The sequence below is a fragment of the Fopius arisanus genome, unplaced genomic scaffold (assembly GCF_000806365.1).
Source record: "Fopius arisanus strain USDA-PBARC FA_bdor unplaced genomic scaffold, ASM80636v1 scaffold00064, whole genome shotgun sequence".
Lineage (NCBI taxonomy): Eukaryota > Metazoa > Arthropoda > Insecta > Hymenoptera > Braconidae > Fopius > Fopius arisanus.
The window spans coordinates 477091-503075 of record NW_011887803.1 but is presented as its reverse complement, the minus strand read 5'-3'; the positions used below and the strand labels follow the sequence as shown (position 1 = coordinate 503075).

The 25985-nt window shown below is 41.3% G+C and overlaps 2 protein-coding genes across 6 annotated transcripts in view; both read right to left on the bottom strand.

Annotated features, from left to right (window-relative positions):
• Positions 1-2951: 2951 nt before the first annotated feature.
• Positions 2952-12138, bottom strand: LOC105269070 (translational activator GCN1). The gene is made up of 6 exons (XM_011309059.1): positions 12110-12138; positions 11923-12025; positions 11560-11755; positions 4041-11009; positions 3245-3770; positions 2952-3084 (listed from the first exon to the last, which is right to left on the bottom strand). Exons 1-6 carry the CDS (start codon positions 12122-12124, stop codon positions 2956-2958), a joined length of 7938 nt encoding a protein of 2645 aa, XP_011307361.1. The 5' UTR covers positions 12125-12138; the 3' UTR covers positions 2952-2955.
• A 1960-nt stretch (positions 12139-14098) lies between these two features.
• Sarm (sterile alpha and armadillo motif) overlaps positions 14099-25985 on the bottom strand; it is a 30641-nt gene continuing 18754 nt past the window's right edge. For 3 of the 5 annotated variants that reach the window (XM_011309054.1, XM_011309055.1, XM_011309056.1), the window contains exons 2-9: positions 22335-22460; positions 20725-20948; positions 19995-20247; positions 19540-19707; positions 18222-18323; positions 15169-17333; positions 14862-15080; positions 14099-14475 (exon numbers count right to left, since the gene is read on the bottom strand). In XM_011309054.1, the coding sequence (XP_011307356.1) occupies positions 14894-15080; positions 15169-17333; positions 18222-18323; positions 19540-19707; positions 19995-20247; positions 20725-20948; positions 22335-22460 (3225 nt within the window). In that variant the 3' untranslated portion in view covers positions 14099-14475; positions 14862-14893. Of the gene's footprint in view, positions 14476-14599; positions 14656-14861; positions 15081-15168; positions 17334-18221; positions 18324-19539; positions 19708-19994; positions 20248-20724; positions 20949-22334; positions 22461-24310; positions 24628-25985 lie in introns of those variants that run through there. The other 2 variants (XR_892398.1, XM_011309057.1) reach the window with 2 other exon arrangements.

Genomic DNA, 25985 nt, shown 5'->3' with positions numbered 1-25985 from the left:
AAAATTTTTTTTTCACAAGAAAATTTCGTGGAAAATTCCCTGGAAAATTCGCTGGCAAATTTTTTTAAAACAATTGTATCGGATAACTCAGACGGTTATTGTGTTTCGGATAAAAAAATTCTCGCGATACCCTTTTTCCCAGTAAGAAACTCCGGGTCGGAAAAATATGAAAATTATTCCACCGGAAAATCCACGGGAAAATTGACGACCTCGACGATTGTTCGCCTTTTCCTCCAAAAAAAAATTGTCAGTCGGAAAAACCGAATAAATTACAGCCTTCCCACCGTGAAAATTTCCCTTATCCTTCGAAACCAGAAAATCGTGGTCGGAAAATTCGGAAAATGCGCAACATTCGCGGGCAGAATCCGCGGAAGTCACTTCACTTTCACTTTTCCCGAAGACTGAAAATTCTCCGTAGAACTCAGAGACTCCCGTAATAATATCAAATAATCGAGAGAAAAACTCCGGAAAATTCACAAGTGTCCGTGACCCTTCACCGCTGCCAGTTGACCTTAAACTGAACTCAAAACGAAGAAAAAAAAAACGTGAAAATGAGGATGAGCTACTAGTCTCCGATGTCGGTGCTCTCAATGAGTTCAAAGTCGTCGGAAGCCGCAAGGATCTTTCCCCGGTAGTTTAAAATACCTCGTGGGGATTGGCCGAGACACTGGCACCACCCACATTCCCTCATTGGTCGAATTAGTGAGATGAAACCCTTGGAGAACTGGAAATATTTATTTCCGGTTGCAAACTGCAATTTTTCTATTTTTTCGGTTATCGGTTTATATCGAACATTTAGAAAATTAATTTTCCAAAAATAATAACAACAAAAAAAACAACAAAAAAAAACAACAACAATAATAATAATAATAAAATAATAGCAATCATGACAATAATAAATTGATCTTCTGAATCATAGTGTTGTTAATTAAATTACAAGAAAATAAATTATTAAATTAAATAACGATAAATTACGAGAGTTTAAAATAACAATTTGTCGATGAATGATTCTTGCGTGCGCTGAAAATATATATTCTTGCAGCAAAATCGCGTGGCATTCTCAGCTCTTTCGTAATTATCTCGTTAACGAGTGGTCTTACCCGAAATGTCAGCAGACCTTTTTTGTAGACACCCGGAAATTCTCAACTCGTGACATTTTTTCCCCAGCACCAGTCCCCTGCGGAATATTTCACCGTTTTTTACGGAATAGAGAGAATCATGTATATTATTAAAAACATTTGGAGAAATAATTGTTAATAAATGATTTTTTTACTCATGTTTTTACAAATAAAAATATTAATTAAGGTTCAGGGGTTTTTAAATAATTCACGCATGTTTGAATTGGATGGTGATATTCCCTCCATGCGCGGTGGTGGAATGCGCGACTTCCGGTGAGTTTTCCGTGAGATTATACCCTTTTTGGGATTACCCCACCTGAAGATCTCGATAACGAGAGCTGAGATGTTTACACATGATCAACAATTACGAAATTCATTAGGCCCCAGTGTTTTACCCTGCGGTATTCCACAGCTTAAGTGGACATTATCCGGGCCTCTTGGGTCTTACCGCCTCACGGATTAACTGTAAACGATACCATAATCCCATCGACAATGGGATTTCAATGGGCTCACAGGGGGTTAATTCCCTGTTTTTCGTATTTATTCAAAAACTCTGGAGTACCTTTGGGTGGGACTTTAAGTGGCCCTTGGGCCATCCATGGCCCAGACCATTTACTCGGTTTCGTTTATTTGTCGTTCCCGACATTTGGACTTGTTTAGTACTTCTACACGTGTCAGCTGGTGTCAGACGCCCTCGAGAGGACCACCGCAGTCACATAAAAAAATTCTTATCTGTATTTATTTTTTATATGTTTAGGATTCACTCGTTGTTGGGATTTTTCAAACACCCTCTAAACATTTTACACGTGTATTTGAACAATATGGAAGGCAACGGATGTTTTTTACTCGTTTATACATATTTCTCCTCTCTTGGAATGTATCAAAAAAATAATTATCCATTTTTTCTTTTTTTTAAAGAACAAAAAATAAAATAATAGTAAAAAAACAATATTACGGAAATTACAGTTAATTCTCTCCACAAAAAATACATTATATCGATCTGGATTCTGCTCTCGATGATGATTTCTTCGATTTTATCGGAAATTATGAAACTGCGATTTTTGGAGGGGGAAATAATGACCAACAGTATCTGACATTATCCTATTATGTATAATATGACTCTCAATCAATTTTCCACTCTCACAAAGTATAACAAATGGTTTATCTCTCATTAATACTTCAACTAATTCACAAATATTCAATTACACATGAATTACAGTGACGTAGTACCGTTTTACAAATATTAAAAAAAGTGTTGAATATTAATGAGAATGATTTTCACTCACCCCCGAGGCTCATCTGTAATTATCCCCGAAAACCCATGATTTGTCACCTTTTCCATTAATTTTTTAATGTACAAAATGAAAAAATTGCTTTATAAAAAGTGCAAAAATCCTAATTACTCAATTAATGAATGGAAAAAAAAATATTAAACGACCTATCAACATGAAAACTGATCTAGAAAATTAACAAATCAACTGAGAAAATCAACCCAATCAATTAATATAATTAATTGATCAAACGAATGTCACAAGTGCAACAAAAAAAAATTTAAAATTTCCTTACCTTTCCACTTTTCCAATCTTCTACTCTCATTAATTAAATAATTCCCTAGATAATTCATTGAACAATTAATGGAAAAGTATAAACAATGAATATTTATCCTCTCTATGACTCTCTTTGGAATAAATTTAGTACGATTAATTTTGATAATTGGATAATTGAGCAATTCCAATGGAATTATCAACAATCTTATGACTTGAACAATTACTGCACGGCATTTATATTTTAATCGTGTTTTTTTCGGTCTCTTGAGCCTCGAGTTTGTTATTATCTCTCAGGTGAGTAATGTATCATCCAATTCCTCGATCTTTCCCTCGGGTTGGGATAAAACTTTTCTGAGGACTTTGCTCACAACATCTGCCAATGATTCTCTCGCACCTGCGTCCAGTAGGGCCATATAACGCTGCAAAGAAGAAAAAAAAATCCCAATCAATTATTAATTAATCAATCATCATCAATTCAATAGATTACTCCATTTGATCTAAGAGACAAGAGTAAAACGGCAAATTTTAGAAATGAATAATTCATCATTAATTGATATATATTTGATTTCAATGAATCACCTGATGATCCTCTTCCCCTTGCTTGAGCCTGAGTACCGCGATGAGGGCTAATTCACTATTAGCCTTGACATAACCATTTTTTTCCTTCGTTCCATTCACCAGCATGGGTAAAATAGCCTTCATGAGTTCCAACGACATTTTATCACTGGGAACATTTCTTGCGAGATGTATGCAAACCCTAGCCATGAGCTGTTTGACCTCATTGCTGTTGTTATTCATGCACCTGACGAAGGGCCCGAGAACACCCTGGGGAATGGTTTCACCCTCGATCATGAGGTGCTGAAAGAGATAGCCGCAGGCGCGAATGCCATTCATCACGATCTGAACCTTATCAGCAGCCAGACATCCTAAAATCAATTTGCACACCCTCTCCTGCTCCTTGGGTGTGTAGACTACCTGGGGAGCTTCTTTGAGGGCAACGAAAAGGGCCGCTGTCCTTCCGTGTCGCAATGTCCAGTCGCAATTAACGTCGGCTGACAAGAGATTGCTAGTAAATGCTGAATTCAATTGATCGGGGCTCAACCACCTGACGACGAGAACAGCGAAAACAAAACAAACAGCGTGTGAAAGTCAAATTTGTGATTTTGACCTAGAGGAAGGTTTGACGATTGATTTCTATCCTTGAAATGGTCAAAGGCATGATTTCAACTTTCAGAGAAAGTGAATATAGTTCTAGATTTTTAAATAGATTAAATCAATCATATGTTGGCCCACGAAAAGATGCAACATCATTTGCCATTCCATTTGAAATATTTTTTGAGACAATTTTGCTGAACGAAAGGAAATCCCCACTCACCTGATCAGAGCTCCATAGCATCCAGCCACAGCACTCCTGGTGGTATCCTCTGAATGACCGAGCATTCCACTAAGCGTGAGGAACACCTGTTTTCTCATGGTCTCCGTCATTTTATCCCCAGCCGGTGTCAACACTCCTCTTAACGCCTGCAGCATGGTCTCCCGAACTCCCGGATCATCAGTGCTCTTGATTCCGGTATGGAGTTCAGCGAACAGAGGATCGACCCTCGTGTGTATGACAATGAGATTGCTCAATGCAAAAGCAGCTTTCAGTCTGACCTGTCGATTATTGTCATTGAGTGCCTTCAGGAAGGTTGTCTGAAGCTGAGGAAGGAACTGCTTCAACATAACTCCAACCTTGCCGAGTAATATAGCAAGGGTCTCGAGAACAGCAGCCTTGACGGACCAGTTGAATCGGTCCCCGAGAATTCGGATGAGGGGTCCTGTGATGTGAACGACAGATGGTTGAAGGGCAGTTGCACTCGTGAGCTTTATTACTTCTCCAAGTCCTTGGGCTGCCGCTTCCTTCGCTTCCGGCAGACCGTTCAAGATGGCTTCCCTGAAGATGGGGAGAATTGGTGTGATACCCTTCGGCAGACAGAATCCTGGTAGTAGCTCCTGCCCCTTGAGATCGGAAACAGCGAAACGAACCGCCTGTCTAATATCCCCTAAATGGGCAATCTGTTGGTCTGACTCCAGAGTCTTCGTGACCGCCGACAATGCCTCCCAGCTCTTCTGAAGGACCTCCTTGTCATCGTCCGTGAAGAGATGAATGAGCCCCCTCAACAGCTGCGGAACATATTGTGAGTAATCAGCGCGGGAGTCTCGACAGAAGGCGCAGAGAAGCGTCGCAGCTCCTCGACGACGAGATACATCCTCGGATTTGGTGGCTTCCATCAGTTGATCCATTACCGTACGGACACCAGCCTCATCGGTGATGGAGAGCACCACGGTCTGGCAATATTCTAGCTCCTGGAGCTCGGAAGGAGTCCCTTGAGAGGTGGAGAGGGCTGTGAGCAAGGCTGGAAGGATTTTGTGAAGGAAACGAGTGAGAGCCTCGCCAGCCACACTAGCGAGAATAGAAAGAGCCTTTGTATTCACCGGTGGTGATGTCAGCTGTGGCACAAGGTATGGCAGAACAACTCGCGATTTAATTGCCATGACTTGTCTGAGTCCATCTAATGTATTTTCCGCGATCGCTGGGTCTTTAGAGTTCAACTGTTGCAGCATAGTGGGCAGGATGTCATCTAGAGCACGCACACCAACGGTGGAATGAAGACTGTCGAAGGTTTTGGCTGCAGCTTGTCTGACTTCAGGTAGTGGATCACAGAGGGCTTTTCTTACGGTCGGCACCAAGCTGTTGACGAACGTAAGAACCATATCCTTGCTTGTGCTTGCCATAATTTCGGAGAGGCCGATGCAGACGCCCTGGCGTTGATCGGCTTGATCACTCTGGAGTCCTCGCTCAAGGATGGGAATGATCTCGGGTAGCACTCTCTCCCCAAGTTTTCTCACTAGGTCTCCGAGGGTCCTTGCTGCCACCTGTCGCTTGTCATAGCTGGTCGAGGCGAGGCAACCCAACAGAAGACTAAACAGCGTGGGAAGAATCTCTCGAAGCGTTCTCGGGGTGTTTGTGACGACGACCTTCCACACGTGTAGGGCAGCTTGTCTCACCATCAGGGCGACATCAGATCGTCCCATGTAGAGCCCAGCAAGAACTCGATTTCTTCTCTCTGCACCAAGAGCCTTGATAATCGCTAAATGTGATTGCTCTGTCCCGAAATTATCGTCCTCACTAGCTGTCTCCGTTGACATTTTTCCGGATACACCAGAGATCCTGTACAGCAGGTCTCCCAACAGCTGCACTGATGAATATCGAATCCTCCAATTGTCGTCGAACAGACCCTTCTCCAGCTCCGGCAATAACAACATAATTGCAGAATCCGCGTACAGCGTGACGATTCTTTGTCCTGCCCTCAGTGCCGTTTCCCGAACATATTCATTCTCATCTGCCAATGCCTTCAGGATAGGATTAATTATCTGTCCGATGTACGGTGTGAACTCTGATGTGAATGCACTTGGCATGTAGATGAACATCATGATGTAGCCGTCCTTGACGTGAGGTGCGATATCCGTTCTTTCAGCTGTGCTGATGATCTCAGGCATAAGCTTATGCAGCTTCTCTACACCGAGTCCCCTAACGACCTCAGACAGCCCCTGGGCCGCGCCAGATCTGTCCACCGAGCTGGTCTCCGATGTCAGCGTCTGCATCAACCATGGGAGAAGATCTTCAAAGCTTGATTCACCCATTCCCCGAACCATGGCGCCTAACGCTCTCGCGGAGACGCTTCTGACCTCTGGCACAGGATCCAACAGACTCATTTTCAATCCGGGGATAATCGTCGGTAAATACGGCGTTAGATCCTTCTGGTCTGTCAACGAGTACATGTTACCGATGATCTGCGCCGCCATTTTTCTTGTCTCCGTGGATCTATCCATAAAAGCACGCTGGACAACCGGCATGATCAAGGCTAGTGATGGTGCGTCAATGAAGTGGACAAACTGTGTGTCCAAAAGAGTTTGTAAGCAGGTGGCAGTCTTGCGAGAGGGATCCTGAAGTGCTTTCAGCAGAACCGGAACGATCGCTTGGATTTCTGGATTTCTAATAACGGAGCCAATGACCTTAAGGGCCTCAGCCCCCGCCTCCTGGACCTTTGTATGAGAGTCGGAGAGAACTTCAATTAGCTTGGGAACGATGCTGGGGAGACAGCTGCTCAGTTGCTTTGGTGCGCAGTATGCCATAGCCCCAAGGAGTTCAACAGATCCTGTCTTTGTTCTCCAGGAGTCCTCCTCAAGGGCGGCCAGCAGAGAGGGTAACACCAGCTTCACTCCGTGGGCCGACAGCTTCGACATGACTACCCTTGCCGTGTCGTCAGTTGCGGCTCGAACGTATTGGGATGAATCACCGAAGCAGAGTAGCAGATGCGGTAGAACGTGAACGATGTATGGTTCAAAAAGCCTCCCCAACATGGTGCACAGCATTTCAAATGCAAATAGAGCGCCCTCTCTGTGTCTGTAGTTCTTCTTATCTTGAATGGCGTTGGTCAGTGTTGTCATGATGTCCAGTTGTTTTAAAGCAAGAATTCCCATTCCCTTGATGATGCCCGCAAGTCCGTAAGCCGCACCCTTCCGTTCTCCGTATTTATCGGATTTCAAGAGCTGATCCATGAGTTTATCAACAATTTTGGGAGCCTCATCTTTGATGGAGGGCACCAGATGTGGAAGACAGTTAGCTACAGCTTCCTGGACTTGTTGGGACGGAGTGGCCAAGGCTGAAATGAGACGCACCACGATAGGCTTGATCCTGGTATCATCTTTGTCAAGATGACGAGCGAGAGATCCCATGAGAATGACAACGGATTGCTTTATTGAGTCAAAACTTCCGATTTTCGGTGCCTTATCCATAAAGTCCTCGAAGACAGGCAGAAGTGAGGTTATGTTTGCTTTTCCGTGAAGATCCACAGCTGCCAGTGCTGCTGTCAGCATTTCCTGACGGACTGACGAGTTTCTATCTCCCAACCCCGTTGACACGAAGAACTGGATGAGTGGATTAATTGTTTCTGGAGTTAGCAATGGCGCCAGCTGGGCCAGAGCTAAAGCCACACCTCTTCGAGGGCCCCAGATGTCCACGGGTTGTTCAACCACTCGGCCGAAGTCATTCAACTTCGGTGGAATCATCGCTAGCTTCTCCTGATACAGCTTCAATAGGCTATCCAGAATAGCCGGAAGGAGATGAGGATTTGACTCCAGAAGATTCGCTAGGGCATGAGCCACTGCTTGCTGGATAGGCTCAACTGGATGCGCAACGTCTTGAATCAGTTCTTCACATAGAATCTCACCATTTGATGATGAGAAACCCACGGTCACCCAAATATCATTCGCAAGGACTTTGTTCTCATCGCAGACATCGAACTTGGAGATCCATAGCCATCGTGTAAGTCGCAGCAGCTGATCATAATCAGTCTTTTCCGTGGGAAAACTCTTCTTGACGATCATGAGGGCTCGTAAAGCCGCATCACGGACAGATGCCGCTGGATTCTCCAATGCACTGATAAGTGAATCGATCTCGTTGGCCTGAGCTAAAGCCGTCTGTTTCCCATTTTCACCTACTTCGCCGCTCCCCGAGTGAGCGACATCGAGGAAAGCGTGAAATTGAACTCGTCCAGAAGTGTTGCTCATCAGTTCGATCAGAAGATCCAGCATCTGTCGTCTAGGAAGCAGTCGCGGATGCTTCGGATCCCTTCCATCATCGAAATCAGCTCGTTGCTTAGCATGTTCCTGAATGATTTGCAGCCCCTGTGTGAGAATTCCCTCATCATGCGAGGTTGTGAGTGTTCGTGAGATGAAAGAAAAGACGTAACAAAAAGCGGGGGCATTCAGTAGCTTCTTCTCTTTGACAGTGGTGCTGTGGAGACAGTTCAGAGTTCTTTTGATGGCCTTCTCCAAATCCTCCTCCTCCCACGCCGGATCCAGATCACACTGGGGGTTCAGTTGTCTTAAGGTAACGTGTCCGACCAGTTTTATCAAGCCCTGATCATCGACTTGAAGAGTTTGACTGAGATCCAGATACAGTTTAGTGACTATTGGTGCGGCGAGGGGGCTAACCAAATTCCTTAGAATACTCGGCAAAAGATCCCGGAAATGCAGACACATCGCAAAGGAATTACCATCAACTCCAGCCGTCACCATTGACACTGCCGTCGTGATTTTGTCGTTGAGATCTTTCAGTCTTCTTCTGATAGCATTTTCACGCGCTACCTGCGCTTTGATCGCTTCCTCCTGCTTCGGAGTAAGTTTTTGCTCTTTTATTTTTCCTTCGCGTTTACGCTTCTCGTATAACTCGCGACGTAGTTGGAGCTCCTCCTGCTGCTCCTTAAAAGAATAGACTTTTGACTCGCGCTTCATGTTCATGGAGTTGAGAATGTCGTTCTCATCGGTTCCCGGTAGTACGGACTTGTCGTAGAGCTCTCCCTCTGGCGTGAGGTACGTGAAGTACTCGTCTTTCGTGACTTTCGTGATTTCTGGATCGTCAAGGTCTTTGGTTACTCGTTTAACCAACGCCGGGACAATCTTCTCAGAATGTTTTACGATAGTGGATAGAGAATTCTCGTACGATGGCGTTGGCTCATAGTTATCGATGAAATTCCGTTGAATCTCATTTCCGTAGCTGCTGAAGAAGCCTTCCGGTGTCAGCTTATGATGCTTACAGATCTTCGTCCACAGATTTGGTACGGATTTTAGAATAATTGGATGATGTGCGGGGATGAGTGCGTCTCCAACGAGTTTGAGGGCTGAAGATTCGTAGAGGAATGTTGCGGAGCAGATAGCAAGAAGACCATCGGCGAGAGCACGTCCATTCGCTTCATTGGCTGCATTGTCTTCTTTGCATTCTTTCTCGAGACTTGCGTACCTGTTAAACTCTTTGATGAGATTGAGCGCCGGTTCGTAGGTGCTCAGTTTCTTGAATAGATTCGTCATCAATGACGCACACTTCTTGCGCGTTGTCGAGCTAGGGGAGACGAGGCAGATGATTACGGCGTGATAAACGGCGCTCAATGATTTTCCGTTCAATTTATCTGAATATTCAGTTATCAGAAGCATGCAAAATTGCATCAGATGATAGACGGTCTCCTCATCGCTGAGAGACGCCAGGTATTTGTCCGAGAAGAAGATCTGGTCATCGATCGACGACCAGAGGACGCTCTGTTTGTCGGTCTCCACTTGTCCCGCGATAACAAGCTTCAGCAAAAGGTGAGACGCAATCAGGCCCTCGGTGACGGCGGACGGTTGCGCCGCCTGTTGGACAGCACGCGTAATCGCTTGTGATAAGATCGGAGTGATTGTCGAAGATGTCCCAACGATTGGCAGATGGAACAAAATCTTGAAATACGCGGTTCTTGTTCCAGGCGTCACCGACTTTGCATTGACGCCCTTCTTGAAGGCCTCGAGGAGGATCCCCGGAGGTTCCGCTGTGAATTTCGTGCACCAGAGACCGAGCATCTCCAGTGCGTGAATTGAGGTTTTTTCATGGACTTCAGTGTCCAGAACTTCGATGAAATGCTTCATGGCGGATTCGGCAAGGTGTTCCGCGGCGCTGGCACTCGCGGAATTGTAGCTTAGGTTGCCTGCGCCTTCCAGCACTGAAATCTTGTGATCGGCGAGGGTCAGTTTGCCCTCCGAACCGTGGAAAATTGCGAAAAGGGAAGAGAGCAGGGACTCCAGGCTCTTCGGGTCCGAGCATTTCAAAGAGAGTTCTTTGCAAGCGCGGACTGCCTCGGAGCGAACCGAATTCTCTTTTGAATGGAGGTTCGCAAAGAGGTACTTCGAGAGATCCAGGGCGTATGGCGAAAGGTCCAACGAGAGATGCGATAGAATTTGACCGACGGACTCGATTATTATTTCTGGATTGCGGAGCATTGCTTTCTGAAGGGCTGGGAGGATCTGCGACTTGAAGTCGTCGGGCGTCAAGCGTTTTAGAAAGGGCGAAACGGATGATAGTAAATGAGGGTCAGGTTTCGTTTTACTGCTTATTGTCGTTTTTATTAACGTCGCTATTATCGGGGGCTTCAGAGTATCCGCGAGCGAGGTGTTGTCAGAGGTTATTAAATGGCTCGTGAGAAAACTTGCTAGGACTATTTGACCTGGTGAGGGCGGAAGGTTTATTAAGGTTTCGGTGAAGGTTTGTAGCTGCGCACGAGTCAGGGTGGACCAGACATGGGTCAGGAGGGTTGTTATTTTTGGAGGGAGAGGGCGAGGGGCACAGGCTAATGAGGCAGCTGAGAGGAGTGCCTGGGATTCTACCAGTTTTGGGAGGTCAGGGGAAGTCGCGTAGGTAGACGTTTTCGAGAGGGCGGATAGGGTCAGCGCGGACCATTTTAGGGCTTGGTACGCTGTCAACGATGTATTACAGCTGAAAGATAAAGTTTCACGTTCACCGGGATGATGATGATAGAAATTATTTTTTAGAATTGCAGTGGCGGTGAAGTGGTATGATGGAATAGATTGGCGGCATTTTTTTTTTCATTTTTTTTTGGTGTGTCGATGTTAATTAGAATTCAATTCATTTAGTCATCTGTTTTAATGTCTTCTCGAGGGAGTGGGAAGATGGAAATGATGGCAGTCATTGTTGTATCGGTATGTAAGGATTAACTTTTGTGAACGAATTTGATGTGCACGTTTAAAAATCAAATGCGCATTAAATTTTGTTACTTCGGTTTTTCGTGTCATTGAAAATATTAATTCATTGAAGGGGAAAAGATAAATTTTGAGAGAATCGTTTTTCGTCAAACGTGAAACAAAAAAAATGTCTGAACCAGCATTTTTTTTTTAATGGAATTTAAAACTTTTCAACGAGGGAAACTTTTTAGATTGTTCTTCACATCAAGCAATAAAAAACGCTTGAAACTTCCCAAAACCACTCCACCCTCGAATCCACAGAAAAAAAAATTGAAAACACTCACGTTGGTACGATATTCTGGTGCCAGATCGCTTGCTCCATTATCACCCCAGTCATCCCCTTGATAGTGGCATCAGGCTGATGCTTCAATAACTCCACAATCAACTTCCTGACATAAGACTGTGAGGCTGTGTCCTTATATCGATGAAGAGTGATCGATACAACCTTGCATATTCCACTGACAATTTTCTCATTGAGTCCTTAAAGGAGAAAATTAAAAATTAAAAATCCCTGCCAGCAGTGAATCACTCGGGGTTGTGAAAAAAAAAATAGGGAGTCTATTCTAGTTGCTGGAATTCCATTTGTCATGTGTGATAAACACTCCCAGATTTTTTAAAGCTTTTTATTTCACGTTTTGTAGACATACCTGGGTTTGACAACACACTGATGACATTCTGGATGATTTCCTGTCTCTCCTTTTTACTCGACGTTTGCACACGATTCGGTAAATCCCTGAGGGCTCTTGACAGCTGCAGGTGGAATGAATTTTCAATTTATTTTATTTATGCACGAATTTTATTTTGAAATTTAAGCTATTCCACGTGAGTACTCACCTCGGCATCCGCCATATTTACTGATGGACACCGGGAGTGAGCGGATTTCTAGGAAACGATTTGTTCAGTTCTGCCATGCGGTTTTCATGTAGCCATTCCTCGCGGCGGGAAATCCCCTATCTTTGATTCAAATCGTCGGATTTCGAAAATTATTTAACTGTCCGAATCGCGAAATTTCGAGGCATGCAAAATGCAAAATAAAAAAAAAATTATTCGATAAATAAAATTTTCAATAATAACGAAAAATATATTTTTCGTATTCAATATATTTTACATATTTTATTTTTTATTTTAAATCATTTGCAGTATATATTATTATATATTCAACGAAATTTGATCTTTTTAATTTAAATTCGATAGATGAATCGGTGGATATTCAGGAGCTAGAATTGTGAACGGAAATGAATCAGTACAATTTTATTAACTAACTTTTTCTTTATTTTCTCATCAACTTTGGTAAAAATAAAAATCAATCGATAATAAAAATTCAATCGACAAAAAAAGAACAAGTCTCTGACGAAGTACGAGATAAACGTAAGGACTAATTACAATCGTTGATTAAAATGTACAATTTAACGGGGTAATCATAAGTCTAATGTGAAATATTACTCTTTTTGTGTGGTCAATTAATCAATTAGAATTGCATAGTAAATTTTCATAAATGGGATTTAACGAATCGATCACTTCAATAATAAACCAAATTTCGGGTTCTATTTATACCGAAAGAGTCGGATTCTTGAAAATTAATTTACGATTATGACAATGGCTATAATACATTCCCAGTAGTAGGGGAAAAATATCTGTTTACAATTATATATAAATAAAAAGCACCTCATGTTATTTAGATTGTCATAAAAATAAAATATAAAATTGCGACATAATAGTATGAAATGAACAAGTAATATTTTAATTTAAGACACGATTCAGGCACAATTGTTACATAGTCTGGCTGCCATTTTTATCACGAGGGGTTTTTTCAACATTTCATATTTTTTTACATTTTTCATACATTTTTTCGATAACCCTTACCTTTCAAAATTCATATCCACACATTAATACTCAACATGTAAAAATAACACTAACAAAACATTCAACGGAGTAATTAAAAAAATCCCAGGGAATTTCGTCTAGAGAAAATTCCCATGCACGTCCTCCAGCAAAAAAAAATCCCTAAGAATACTCTGGTGAAATTCCACAATACCTCGGGTTTTTATTGTGATCTAAAATATTTTCCAATTTTGTAACTAAAAATTAACAAAAAAAAAATAGATTTAATTTGTTGCAATAAAAAATTAAAATACAAGAATTTGTCAGTCACCAGAATGAAAAAGTACGACTGAATTCGGAATTGTTCATCAACCCCTCGTCAAATTTCCCAATTAAATTATTAATCCTAAACTCATTATTTTTTAATGAGTGATCTCATTTTACTAACACATTTATTCATAAAATTACGTTTGCGTCTTTGCTCATTGTCAACGTGCAGCGAATTGACACTAGCATTGAAAGAAGATAATGACTCATTCTCGTCGAGCCCATCCCCACAGCTTTTAGCCTTGGCTAATATTTTTTTATCCGAATTTCCATCGATTTCCAAATTATTTGGATATCTCTCATCAATTTTTTCATTATTTTTATCACAGCAGTCAATGGTATCATCATCGTCGGAGGATGAAATTCTCATATGCTCCTCTTGTGCTATTTTAGCTGTCTCGCTACGAATTTGTCGAGCTTTCAGTCTTGGCACTGGCAATGGATACAATTTTTCCCCCTTTCCCTCCCTGGTCCGCTCAACCACTCCAGAATTTTTTTCTACAGAAATTTCGCTCCCGAGAATATCCCCAGGCATCTCCTCCGAATCACTTTTCTTATCAGAATTTTCCTCGATTTCTATTTTTCCAGAAATGCTGGAATTTCGTTTTTTTTCTGAATTTTTTATTTTCTCTAGGGAATTTTCCCTTCTGAGGATATCCTGGAGATTTTTTTCCCGACTCGGGGATATTCGGCGAGTATCTAATAAATTTTCATTCGAATTGTGTATTTTTTTCCCGTTTGAGGAATTGTCCGATTTTTTCAAACCTTCTGGGAGTTTTTCATGAAGATCATCGTCGAGGAGGCCATCTAGACTCCTGGAGCGAGGTCTGGGAAGTGGTGGAGGTCTTGAAGTGAAGATCCTCTGGATCTTCTCGAGGTTCTCTGGTTCGTCCAAGAGTTCTAGGGATTTTGATCGGTTCGTGGGCGTGGTTGGATGCCTGGGTGGTCTCTGGGGAATTGGACCCCTTCCAGGATGTGTGTGGACGAACTTGAGACGTGGAGACGTTGGCGGGATGCTCATCAGCCAGCCAGGACTCGAAGTCTTCCTCAGTCTATAAAAAAAAACCCAAAAAATCGAACATTGTTCCCTCTAGGGAATTATATCCACAGTTGGAGGGGACGATGGGCTACAGATCATGCTAAGGAACACATTGACAGTTGTCACAACTGACTGACCTATTATTCAATATTTTTTCAAATGATTGCTGAAGCTTCAGTCTTCCTGACCCGTGCTGCATGAAATTAAAATATTTTCACCATTATTTTTATGGTCAATTCTCCGAAGAGGTTAGGGCGGACGCTAATGATTTCATTTGATACCCCGGATTTTTTCTCTCCGGCAGGAAAACTCAAATTCTCGTTATCATATAAACTCATTATCGAATTTCGATGGCGATGAAAAATGAATCAATTCGAGCGATGAAGAAAAAGATCTCACCTGTTTGGAATAGCTGTGGGGGGGCCTTCTAGTCAATCTCTACCACCCGATGAGTCCTTGTCACTGCCGCGGCTCTCATTGCTGTGCATTCTCTGGTAACTAGGTGGATGTCTCATGTTGGCACTACCTGGAGTGCTAGGAGTTGTCACATCCTTGGATACCATTCCCCTAGGTACACCGGCCATGGACGTACCTGCTGGGAGTTCCCCTCGCATAAACCTGATTAAAAACCCCCATACATCCAATAAGAACATAAAATTCCCTAGACGCTAACAACTAGTTAATTAAAATTTTTGGATTAACGAACCTTTCCAATTTGTCCACGCACGCATCCTGATAATCATGAATCCATCGTACTCCATTGAAATGACAGACCTGCCTCATGTCCTCCGGAAGCTCCTCGGGCTCAGGCCATTGGAAGTTATCGATAATCGGAATGATATTGCATTGAGACTGGAGTGCCGCGACAATTTCCCTGTGTACCCAATCCTTGCACTCGTTATCTTGACTACACCTGTCCAACGCTTTGGGCGTCAAGACGAGTAGAAAGTGTTTGGCCTGTCTAATACTCTGCAACAAATTATTATCAAACTTGCCGGCCTCGAGCCTCTCCACATCAATAAAAACGGAGAATCCCCTCAACTGGAGATGAACCTTGAGCAGGCTAGCCAATTGAGATCCATTACTCCGTCGATAACTGACAAATACATCCAGACTCTTGTCGGGACTCTGATTCTCACACGAATTTAGTTGATTCTGCTGGCTATTCTTGATAGCGTCCATGATCCTAAGTCTATGAATACTGTTGGTGATGCCGCACTCAGTGAGCAGCTGATCCTCACTGATATTCCTGATATTCTCTCTGTCAACACCAGCATTGAGCATGCCGTAGGTGTAAATCGAGAACTCATTCCCGACACACTGAAGAAGTGAATTGAGATCGCCATTGTCACGACTGCTGTAATCGGCCATTCGTTTGAGATTCTGAAGCTCCCGGGTGAATCTCCTCCGCCTTATGCCATTGGTCAAACCGATGTCCTCCTTAAGATTCTCCTCGGTGAGCTGAAGAAGGAGATCTCCATCAACCCGACTCTCCACGAAGTTGTCCGCATACTCGGTGAAGCCGATCTGTTTCACCCACTCCCTGACGTCCTCGGTACTCCACAGGGGCACTTGCTGGCTCAACTTGTGCGGTATCTCCTCACCAATCAGCCTCAAAGCTTGGGCAGCGTACTTCGACGCAACGGCATTTGGACAGCTTGCTACCTTCTTCAGGGGCTCAATTGCCCCAATTTCTTTGAATATCTCTTCGTTTCCCTGCTGTTGCTTTATACCCGCCTCCATACAGAAGTGAAACGCAGCGAGGGCACGTGCCTCCTCCCGTTTCGATGATAAAACCGGTACCAGACGCTCCAACCAATTTTTCGATTGTCCATGAGCATGCGCAAGATTTGACTTTGCAAATTCATAGGGATTGTGAGATGTGACGAAGGGCTCGACGAGATTGAGAGTTCCACTCTTTTCGACAGCTGCCTCAATCTCTTTGTTTGCGACCAGAACGGAGATGGCGAGGCAAGCGTAGTACTTGATGTTGTCGTCGTTGTGAAAGGCCAGGGGAAATAACCAGACCGGCACTTTCCTTTTGATCATTTGCTCCTGGTTATCGGCACCACCGTACAACGACAGATTAGCCAGGGCACCAGCAACATGACGAAGCGTTTCGACGTCATTCTTCCGGCACTCGAAAAGAACGGAATCGAGACCACCGAGGCGGATGACATCGCTGCAGGTGACTTCGGAGTGTTTGAACAGATGCTCAAGGATACCGGTACCCACGCGCGAATGGTCCACGGAGTTTGTATTTTTTATACAAACACATGCACCATTCACAACTTTCTCCAGACCGTGGTCCACCACGTGAGCGCGATTCTCTGTTGTCAGGCATTGCTCGAGCAAGCGCGCCGACGAGAATTGCAGCTCCTGGTCCGTTGCCATGCAGTTGGTTACCAGGAGGTCCAGGAGACCGCGCGTGCGGAGGGTGTTACAGAGAGTGTAGCCCAGGTCGTGGCCGTGTGTCGGGACAGCCCAAGCCTTTCGGATTATATCGTTGACGCGATTTAGGAGGAGTGGTGCGGTCGGTGATGTGGAATTCTCGAGAGACTTCAGGCGGTCCACGAAGTGGTCGAGGAAACCTGAGTATTTGGCCCGGGCACGGTCTACGTCCGACTGCTTTGAGGATGAACAGAGGTGGTCCAAATCATCCAGTGGCATCGTCAGGAGCTCTTCCTCCTGCGGACGCTTACCGTTCATAAGCTGATTTACAGCATTTGCCGCGGTTATCATCGATGATTTCGAAGTGACACCTTTCGCGATTGTTATCGAGGATTGCGAAGACGACGCCATGTGCTTCTCATGATTGTAGATGCCGGATGAAGTGACTGTTTGGCGCTGTTGTTGCGCTGCCATCGCTTTCTGAAAGGTCGAGATCGGGAATCGGTTGAGGTGATGTTTGTAAAGGATTTGGGAATCAAATCAGACGACGATGTCTCGCGAAAAAATTCTAACTTCCCATTTTCCGCAGTTTTCGAACCTTCTCCCAGGAATTACAAAAGCTACAAATTTTTCATCCAATTTCAAATACCTATATTTCGACAACTAATAATCATAGCTTCAAAAATTTGGTGTTATTTGAAAGCCCTGAAAATTTCCGAGGAAACATCCAATCGCGAATAATAATCCTCTACTCAAAGTGCGAAAATTCAAAGAGGGGCCAAATCGATTTTCAGCTATTTACCATTGTCGAGTCCAAACTCCACTTTCTCATGTTCTACCGTTTCACTTCCTCTTCACACAGTGTATCAATAGCCACTGATCGTCAGCTCACGCGTCGCGTATCCAATTCGAGGGTTCGCGACTCGGGAATGACGCGTGGAACGTCAGACGCGAATAATACAGAAAAAAAAAACACCAAACAAACGAAAATAAAAATCAGAAGGAACTGAAGAATCGGCGTTACCTCGAGCGAAGTCAACGCGTAACTGGCCCCAGAATTGTTGAACAACAGCCAGAAATCATGGATTTCCCGGGAATTATCGCATCATCGGTCGAAACGTAAACCACCCATTTCCCCGTTTTTTACACTTCCCCGAATGTGTGAATGAAGCCTAGTGAATTATCACCCAATTAGCATTACTTAGTGCTTCATTCGCGGCCAATATCATTTGCCAGATACTCATATCGTTTTATATAACTGCAGATAAGATACATCCACTCAAACAGAACGCATTCCTGTCACAATCTACGTCGTTGATAATTTTATTATTACATTCCTGACGATTTTACATATTTTTAAATCATTACCTTTTCTGTACTGAAAGAGTCACTTTGTAGTTTCATGCTGGTCGCCGCGACATTATTGCTCTCCTGATGAGACAAATCATTCGTCTTCAAACTCCTTTGCTCCTGAAAATGGAGCAATTAATTAAACGCAATTCGCCAGATAATTATTTGCCCATCAAAATTATCACTTTCCCCATCAAAATTAATTCCTCATACAGCCACAAAAAACACTGAGGTCACAGATTAAGATAAAGATAAAGATTAACGTGAACGATGGAATATATTTAATGACAGTGTAAATAAAAAAGCACGTGCTGGCAAAAAAAAACGGGGAAAAAAAACGGGAATGATCTCGAATTGAAGGTACGTCACGAGTTCGAATTTCCAGATCGGCTGTTTTTTTCTATTTTTACACAATTTCTCATTAAAAAATCGATGGGGATTTTGTCGGTTGAGAATTACCAGATGACTCTTGGGGTGGGGAAAAACGGCCTGGAGACGCTTGTGCACTGGCCAAGGTGGACTCATTGCTACTGACTCAATGTTTGTGATTTTAAAACGATTTAAATGAAATGATGGGGACGAGAGCCGAGGATTTGTCGGTTGCTGCCAGCACTGGATATGTGAATCGGATGATGAGTGGACGCACCCCTTCCACTTCGTTGTCGTTATATTTATCAAGAGGCGTCATTATGTTGGTAAATAACTTTTTACATTATTTCCTCTGCTTTCCGATTTTTTTTCACGATTTTTCTCATCGTTCGACCGTGGAATTTCTTGAGAAATCGGTTTTTTCGTCTCTCTGTTTTTGATTCAATCTTTTTGTCTACCCACTGGCTAATAAAATATTCGTTTTTTTATATAACAAACATTTTTTCAACAATATTTAACGTATTACAATATTTATCTTTTAACGTGGAACATCTGTCGATGGAATAGTGATACGTAAAAAATGAAAAATGCAGGGGATTTACGAACCGCTTTACTAGGATCACACGGACTCAATGATCTCGATGATTTAGAGTTTGATGTTACATCCGGTAATAATCCACGGGGTATTCGGGTGAACCTCGAGCCCATTTTCGGGGTCGAACTGTCGCCATTGAAGCGAAACGCTAGACTGCGCTCTAGGGGCTGCTCTACGTTATTTTTCCTAGGGGTATTTTCATCGACCGGGGAGAATCTGTTGCCCCTCGCAACCGCGACGTGAGTCATTGATTATTCCACTTGATTTCGCGTGTTTTCTTGGAAAATGCCGCAGTTTTCCGCATTTTTTCCCCCTGAGGGGTTTCTTTTTCGGTGATTCCGTGGGGAATTATTTTATTCTGTTTCAACTTACCCTTGCCGAGGCGACGCTTTTCTCAGCCGAAACTCCATCGACCTCGACCCGAGCTCGTGCAGCGGTCGCTGCACTTTCCTCTTTATACGATACATCACCGGCTTGCAGTGCACGCATCTCTGCGCTGTTTGCTGTTGCTTTCTCCGCACTGAATCCATCAGTCACAACCTTGAAGTCAAAACAATTTTCAATTTTTAAAGTCCTATCGATTTTTCTGAATGGAAACTCGAAATCCGTTTCTCGATCATTCTGGAATTTTTTACGGATTTGGAAAATCTGGAAATTATTTGATTGAGCAATTATACGTTGAATTAAGTAATTATAAACAAAATATTGGCAGCAATGGCGACTGCTAATTTTGACCTTGACCGAGACTGAGTAAAAAATACCAATCATTCGTCACTCGACCGAATTTTTTCCCTGAAAGATGTCTTCACACCTCGGTGTCAACTCACCTTGGTCTTCGAGGCACTCGTCATCTTCTTCTGCTCGAATTTCATTGTCTCTTGGCCACCGGTCAGACCGATTGTCGACATATTTATTGTCGGTGTGATGCTGTGAAGATTGTTGAGGGGATTTAGAGTTCCTAGTTGTGTTGGGGAACCGACTGTCAGAGTTCCAGGTCCAGAGACCGGTGGAGGTGTGTCTGGATCAGGAAATGTCACCAGGGGCTCTGACAGGTCGTCTTCCTCGGTGACACTCCCCTCCCTGATGCCGTAGAATACATTAAACGTGTTGTTATAATTTTTTTTCTCATTCGTGTACATAAAATCTAGCCTTTATGATCCAAAACATGAATTGACGTTCTCAAATTTGTAAAAAATCGGCAATTCGGTGGGATGGAACGGACTTGGGAGGTCGAAAACATTTGGATTCCATAAATGGAAAAATTTCCAACATGTCAAAAAAAAAAACATTTGTTTTGCTCCCATAGAACCCGAGATACAGCGGAAAATGTAAACGTGATCTAGCGATCGAACAATGATCTATAAAACTTCATTTGGGATTTTCTCCGGATCTAGTGGAGCGAATTGGATAATTTTTTATTTGTTTTGCAATGATTTTCCTGATTCATCCAATGCCACGGTCAAGCCAAAAATTTCGAAGAAAAATAAAATAACCTCTATTTAAAAAAAATACAAATGGGTTAAAAGTGGATTTATTGGTTCGTTTCAATTACTGTACCTGTCAACGAGATTCTCCATACTATTTCTCAATCTCGAGAACTTGGTAGAAATATTCTTCATCTCGGAAATTCCTCTTTTTAATTCAGTCAAGTCACTCTTCATGGAGCTTGCTTTCATTTCACTCGACGATGATGATGTTAGAATCCTCTGGGAGGATTTAGCAACTCTGCTGCTCGTTGTTGTGCTACTTGTGCTGCTGCTACTCTGACTCTGATTCAGCAACTGGGGGAAAAATAGAGTTGGGTAGAGTGAATTTAGATGTTTGAGGTGGTTAAAGTGGATGATGGTTTCTTTTTTATTTCATTTGATTTTTGGGTTATTTCCAAATCGTCGAGGAACTCTGAGTCACTCGGATCACTGGGTGGGAGAATTTTGGCAGAGGGTGAGGCGAGTTGATGAGCAGCCAGGGCTCTTCAAGGTAGAGGGCATCGGGATTTTAATGAATTTTTCAGAGGAAATCCCCATGTCTGAAGTTAATCAACATTTCCTGGGAAACCTAGGTCAATTGAGAATCGAAAAATTAATTCGTTTGAAATTCATTTACCCCTGGGAAATTGGGAGAAAATATTTTTCGGATGCTGTCATCAAAATTCTGACACGAATGTTTTTTTTTTGTTTAATCCCTCGATATATCGAGAGATTAAGGGAAATTAACGAAAATCATCTGAAAAATTATAGCAACATATGATTTATATTTTCTATTGAGAGTTATTTATTGACGAGGTAATTGGATGACTGAAGAGAGGTATGATGTCGGGTGTTAATTACGGTTTTAATTAATGAAGAGAATAATCGGAATTTCGTGTAGGCCAGTAAAATTAATGGAATCCGAGGAATTCCCGGGCGGAAAGTCATCCAGGTGACAAAACTCAACCCAAAACGATGACGTACGTTTATTTTTGGTTGTTATGTCATACTTTAGAGTTCACGAGAACTAGGGTATTTTTGGAAATTTTATTCTTGAAGTTTCTCATTATTTTTTTCGGTCTCTTTATAGTCTTCTTGTTTTTGTTAAGGCGCGGGAGGGAATTCTCGGGAATTGAAACAAGTGTGGAGTGATAACAGCTTCATGACGATTCTCGAGTGATTTATGGAGAGATAAGGAGATTAATTGATAATTGGTGTTTCTCGGTGGAAATCGACAGGTTTTCGACGCTTGTGGAATTTTTTTTGTGATTTCTTGGGTGAGAATTCTAGAATTAATTCATGGTTGCGAATTTCAAGGGGAATGTAATAATATTTTTCATTTGCTGAAGGTTTTCATGGTTTTGGGATTTTATTATAAAAAGCTATTAAAATTTTCGGTTTTGAATAATATGATATTTTTTATTAATTTCTTCGAAAAATATTCAGAAGAAAGTCAAAGTGCTAGGAATTTTTGGGTGTGGTTCTAGGGAATTTTCAGGCAAAACGTTGTAGTCCTGGATTTTATAGGTTAAACCTTGAAATTTTCTTTGAGGAATTTATTTTCATCAAAGATTTGAAGATGTCAAAACTTTCTGAAAAATTCATTCATTCCCAAGTTTTTCCGATAAAAAATTATTTAAAAACAGAATTTTTTTTTTATATTGTCAAGCATTACGAGATTGGAAAGATGAATAAATTTACCTGTGAAGAACTCGTGACTTGTGGGAGGTGATGGGACCTCCCGCTGACCAAATTATTTTTTTTCTGAAAATTTTCCATCACCGCCTGCATGTCGCCGTTCTCTGTGTCAGCGGGGAATTCCGACATCTGAAATCAGTAAATTAATTTGATTGACCTCAATCACCGATGAGTACATCCCCGAGTGTATCAGCTAATTAATAAATGAGTTGATCATACACATCAGTCTCGTTATCATCAGGCTTTCTAATTAATTGAAGGCGAGTTTATAGCCTCCCTCTCTCGAGGCAACAGTAAAACATCACTCTCATTATTTATTTTCTTCCTTTTTGTCTCTTCATTAATTTGATTACATCGTCTACAAAAAAGATGGATAATTTGCCGACGCAGGGTAATATCCATAAATCATGCATACAGAAATATTTGTTTATTTATTAATTTTAATGTTAATTGAATTTTTTTCAAATAAAAAACATAAATGATACATGAAATTGAAGAACATAAATATAAAGATATATTATATAATATATTAAATATATTCAATATATTGTTATATATTATCGAATAAATTATTTTGTAAATTCTTTAAAAATCCAGGAATTTCGGACTTGGTAAATTTCGAAATGATTATTAATTTCGAAAAATAATATAATCAACTTTTCTGTTTCATTGGATGGAGTCACAGGCGGTCAGACTTGTCTCTCGCCCACACACCCCCTCCCACTTGAAATAAAAAATCATTTGCCAGAGCATAATCGCATGAACAATTTTTTTTCTCATTGACATTCATCACTAAAAGGGAACGGAGAGAGAAAACTACGCGCGACGCAGGTTTTAATGTCGCATAAATTATGACACGGTCGATCATTCTGGGAATTAATAACAGACAAACAAAATTAAAAAAACGTTATTGGAATTTGAGGTAAAACAACAGCTGTAAATGGGGGATTCCCGGAGAGGGTGTGATCCTAGGGGAAACCGGCGCATAAAATTTGCGCGCAGAATCGCATTTCCCGCACAAAATTCATTTGATAATTTTTTCATGGCTTTCTCATTATCGAGATGTTTATGGAAATGTCGACAATTGACTCATTGTCGATTTATGATTCCACTGCCTCTCTCTCTCTCTCTCTCTCTCTCTCTCTCTTTCTCTGACGGACCATAAAAATTGGGAAAAAAATCGTAAAATTAACGAGAAGTGTCAACTTTATTTTTTACGTCATGGGTGGCTGCCCACACAAACCGAACCGGCGGCCTTTATTTGTCACTCAAACGATCGAAGGTATAAACCGTTTCCGAAATGAAGAAATAGTCGTTAAATTAAATTTATTCCATATTTAGGTGGTAAAGTTTGAATATTTTGGGAATAATTCCCAGGAGCAGACTGAAAGTTTTGTCAGAACGAGAAAATTTCCGGGGTAAAACCGTAATTTTCTCTCCCACTCCCTCCTCGCTGATAATTCCCAAAAATTTTAGAGAAACTCCAGAATAAATTCCTAATTTCCATACATGAAAATGAATTAAAAAACATTATGGAAATAATTTTCGTTTTATTGTCTATAGATAATAGATAGAAGATAGAAGAAATATTGAGGAATGTCGGAATATTTGAGAACAGTTCTTTCATTGTCCTCCAAAAATCACTCGACATCAACCTACAACATTCAAGGAAACAACTCTGCTAAGGGACTAATTTACGATCGGTTGTACTACGCACTCTAGAGCGGTTTAATCCTAAACATATACTGAAATTTCAACAAAGGACTCCTTTTGAGTCATAAAATCGTCTTTCTGTTTTTGGTTTCCCCGAGAGTTTATTTTATTTTTTAGTCTCTGGAGAACGGTCAAGTGAAGACGTGCCTCCCTCGAGTTAATAAAGAATATTTAATAAAATTTGTTTGAGTGAGTTACTTGATTTATTTATTCACTTATACCCATACTCCAATTGGGAAAAATTCTTTAAAATATATTCTCATTACCATCCCTTCCGGGGTGTCTCTGGACCCTCCACCCGCTGTCTTCAACTCAATTTTAAAATTGAAAAAGAAATAATAAAAAAAATAAATCAACTGTCACTGTTGAATGCCTTCATAGAGCCAGGACCTTGACACACTTCCGGATGCTCTCCCCCAATCCCTTTCCGCGACATGTCCTCAGTCATATAATTTTTTTTATCATACCGAGTACCTCCATTAGGGAAATCTGCACTCCCGGAGGTTAGACACACTTATCGCTGTTAAAACGTGGGGATTTCGTTGCGTGTGTGTGCCAATAACACGATAAAATCGAACCGACATCCAAGGCGGCACTGACAACACTGGGCGCGTGTTCACTCGCGATTTTTTATTTTTTTTTTTATTTTTTCACTGACGATGCGCACGCCGCACTCCACGTGGCGGTGAGACTGGCAACTTTATATTAGGTAATAGTCGGAGCAAGGAGTGGGGGATGTACTCGTTATTACGGTAAATAATATTTTTCCTGCCGGCGATTTTTTTTTCTCTCGGAAATTTGAAAATAATCACTCCATCTCGAATTTATTAATTTTACATTTTTTTTTTATTTATGAGTCATTGTTAAAAATTAGTCATATTGTTTATAAATATTTGGGAATATGAATAAAAATAGAAGAATTCATTTTTATGATTTATAATAAAATAGATGAAAATTATAGTGTTTTTTTTTTAGAAATCCTTTTCTTTTTTGTTGAAAATTTGAAAAAAATTCTCAATGCACATTTTTGCAATTGATTTATCCATTTATTTTTTGATAATGCACTGAATTATGTATAAACAAATGAGATTGTATTCCGTATTGCTGAATATTAATTTTCTATTTTAAAAATCCACCATTAAAATTCAATGATAATTATTATAAAAATATTATAATTTTCATTTTAATGTAAAAAAATTATTCCACTCCCTAAAACTGTTTGTCTTATATTTTATCATTGCAAAAATATAAACTTTCTTTCGAAACTACTGTAAAATATAATTGGAGAGGAATTGGAATTGAATTTTGCCGACCGGAAAATTCCAGGATTAAAACGCAACGATGACAGCATGACGGGGAAAATGGCGAAAAATTATTATAACACTTTGATTTTCGTTTCAATTGAGAATGAAAGACGTTGGCCTTTGGAACGGACAATGTGGAATGCTGTTCGGTTGGTATGCAATGAAAGGGAACGAAGAGATGAGTCGAAGGTGTTCGTTTTTACAACAGAGACACACGACAAAAAATTCACCGACAGAAATTATTATTTATTATTATTTATGACTTAAAATCAAATTACATTTACCATAAAAATATAAAAAACCGATGATAATACGGGGATGGTACGAATCAGAATGAAAGATTGATGGGAGAAAAAAAGGGAGAGATACATCGAAGAGATATAAATTATTGCAACAATAAATAATTTGGAAATCTGCGGATGTCGAATCGATGCGAGAAATGCAATAAATTATGAAAATTCCTAAGAAATAAGTGCATACGTAATTTTTACCGTGTTTCTGTGAAAATTTCATGTAAATACAAAAAAAAAATCGAAGGCTTACATGAGAATTTTTCGATTTTTAATTTGACTGGTGGAAATTTAACACGAATTCTGGGGAAATTTTCATTTGATTCTGATTTTCAAAGAAATAAAAA

Coding starts and splice junctions, on each gene's coding strand:
- LOC105269070 (XM_011309059.1), bottom strand. Junction 11,756..11,922: donor CAGTGTGTTGTCAAACCCAG/GTATGTCTACAA, acceptor TTCTCCTTTAAG/GACTCAATGAGAAAATTGTC. Junction 11,010..11,559: donor CACCAGAATATCGTACCAAC/GTGAGTGTTTTC, acceptor TTTATCTTTCAG/CTGTAATACATCGTTGACAG.